This window comes from Apis dorsata, unplaced genomic scaffold (genome assembly GCF_000469605.1).
Source record: "Apis dorsata unplaced genomic scaffold, Apis dorsata 1.3 scaffold_570, whole genome shotgun sequence".
In the NCBI taxonomy this organism is placed as follows: Eukaryota; Metazoa; Arthropoda; class Insecta; order Hymenoptera; family Apidae; genus Apis; species Apis dorsata.
The window spans coordinates 148,141-150,074 of NW_006263780.1; the positions used below are offsets into that span (position 1 = coordinate 148,141).

Genomic DNA, 1,934 nt, shown 5'->3' on the forward strand with positions numbered 1-1,934 from the left:
TTTGACCAATCAAAATCTTCGACCAGTCGTCCATTCTAATTTCCCATAATTTCTATCGTGGAAAAACAAGTTCATTGTTTACATATTGAATAAAAATGTTCTCATGATCTTTGCAATAAAACGGTGTTATGTAATCTTTCTCACTTCAAAATAACCCACGAGAGAAATGGAAAAATGGATGGAGCAAGGACGAGTTTCTTCGAAACGAGTTTATATAAAGAAAAAAATTGTGATTATTAGATTGTGACGTGTTTGGAAACAGAGTTCGAGTATACATAAGTGCACAGTTCATTTGAATATTTTCTGCTCTGATGGATAATTATCGATAAATGTACGATAATATTACCTGGAACGAATGTGGGCCATGCTTCTTGAATGGCGAGCCGCAAACATGATGAAAAATCGTCTGAATCCCTTTTGCAAGTTTTCACTGTTGCAGCTGTGAAATAAAATGATTAAAACTTATAAGAAAAATTAATTAAGTTAATTTAATAGGTAAGAAAAGGAAAAATAATTTTCATAAAAATAGAAGATTTTGTTGTTTAAAAAAAAAAAACTCAGTTAATAGAGGTTAATAAGGATTTGATGCAATTTTATAACTCTATAAAAAAGAAAAGTTCAAATTGCTGGGTGATTCATGAGGGAAAACAAATGCGCACAGTGAATGGTGGTTTTCAGATTTCGCTTTAAAATTTCAACTTACCAGCATTGGAATTATCTATGTTAACTTTCTACTTCATTAGTTCTGTGAAACAAATAACAGAAACTTTTACTCTAATTCGAGGTAAAAACGAAACTGCTTCGTATATCGATCGTTACAAATAATAATGATTTTAAAAGTATTCAGTAAATTTTGTATTGCATTGAATTATTTTAATTTAATTTATTTCCCCATTCTATTAATTCATTCATTTATTTAATCCATTTAATCTGATCAAACGTTAATTTTCTTAAATATAAAATTATTAATCTCATTAGATATATCAAAAATTATAAACTATCTAAAAATACAATCTCATAATACAAAAAAGGAAAACAAAAAGTTTCTACATTTTGATCGAACATTTAATTAAATCAATCCTTTGCAAAAGATCTTCCCGTTCCAAAAAATTATTCCCCAAAAAATTAAAAATAAATCAAAACGATATTGCAAAACGCGATATTCACAATATTAAAAAAGAAATCCTCAAAACTTACAAAAAAAAAAAAAAAACAAATAATCTTCATCTCACTCATTTTTACTCTATTTTTCGCGCCTCTTTGCAAAAATCTTTCCTCCTAAAAAAAAAAATACTCTTACTCTTTGTCAAAAAAAAAAAAATAAATAAATAAATAAAAGAAAGATATATAGCGAGAATATTCAAAGAGATATTCGATCCTCTCAACTTACGAAGTTGATAATCCCCCATGACGAGGGTGGCGGCGCATAGCGCGACGACGACCACGGCTTGGAACGACATAGTGCTGGACGGTTAAAAATCTTTCAGCTAGCCTAGCCAATTATAAGCGGTCCGTTTATATAGTTCCCAGCGCCAAGGACTCGTGGCGGTGAGCTACGTTGCAAAATTGCATGTCATTAAAGCGCGCCAACACGTGAGAGGCGAGAAGCGGCCCGCTTCTACGCCTGCCCTATGAAACGGACAGAGAGTAAACGGTGTGTAATGTGTCGTGGATTCCGGTGAACAGCGTAAACCCGCTCTTCTTTTGTTGAACGCACCGGTTCTGATCCGGAGGGGGGTTGATCCAGCTTCGACTTTTCTGTCACTGCATAGGCATCCCTGGCTCGCCGAGCCGATAGCTTTCCTCTCGCGACCGATGTTCTGCATAGGCGTTCTCGGAAACCGAGATAGCGGAATAATTGACACGCTTGTTTATCTTTCATCACTTGGGTATCGAGTATTTTTCTTTTTTTTTTTTTTTTTTTTTTTTTTTTT

General features: G+C 33.4%; 1 protein-coding gene across 1 annotated transcript in view; it reads right to left on the bottom strand.

Annotated features, from left to right (window-relative positions):
• Window positions 1–1,786, bottom strand: part of LOC102672032 (circadian clock-controlled protein-like) — a 4,245-nt gene extending 2,459 nt beyond the window's left edge. The window contains exons 1-2 of the mRNA XM_006620942.2: window positions 1,391–1,786; window positions 347–439 (exon numbers count right to left, since the gene is read on the bottom strand). Of these exons, the coding sequence (XP_006621005.1) occupies window positions 347–439; window positions 1,391–1,460 (163 nt within the window). The 5' untranslated portion in view covers window positions 1,461–1,786. The remainder of the gene's footprint in view (window positions 1–346; window positions 440–1,390) is intronic.
• Window positions 1,787–1,934: the final 148 nt, after the last annotated feature.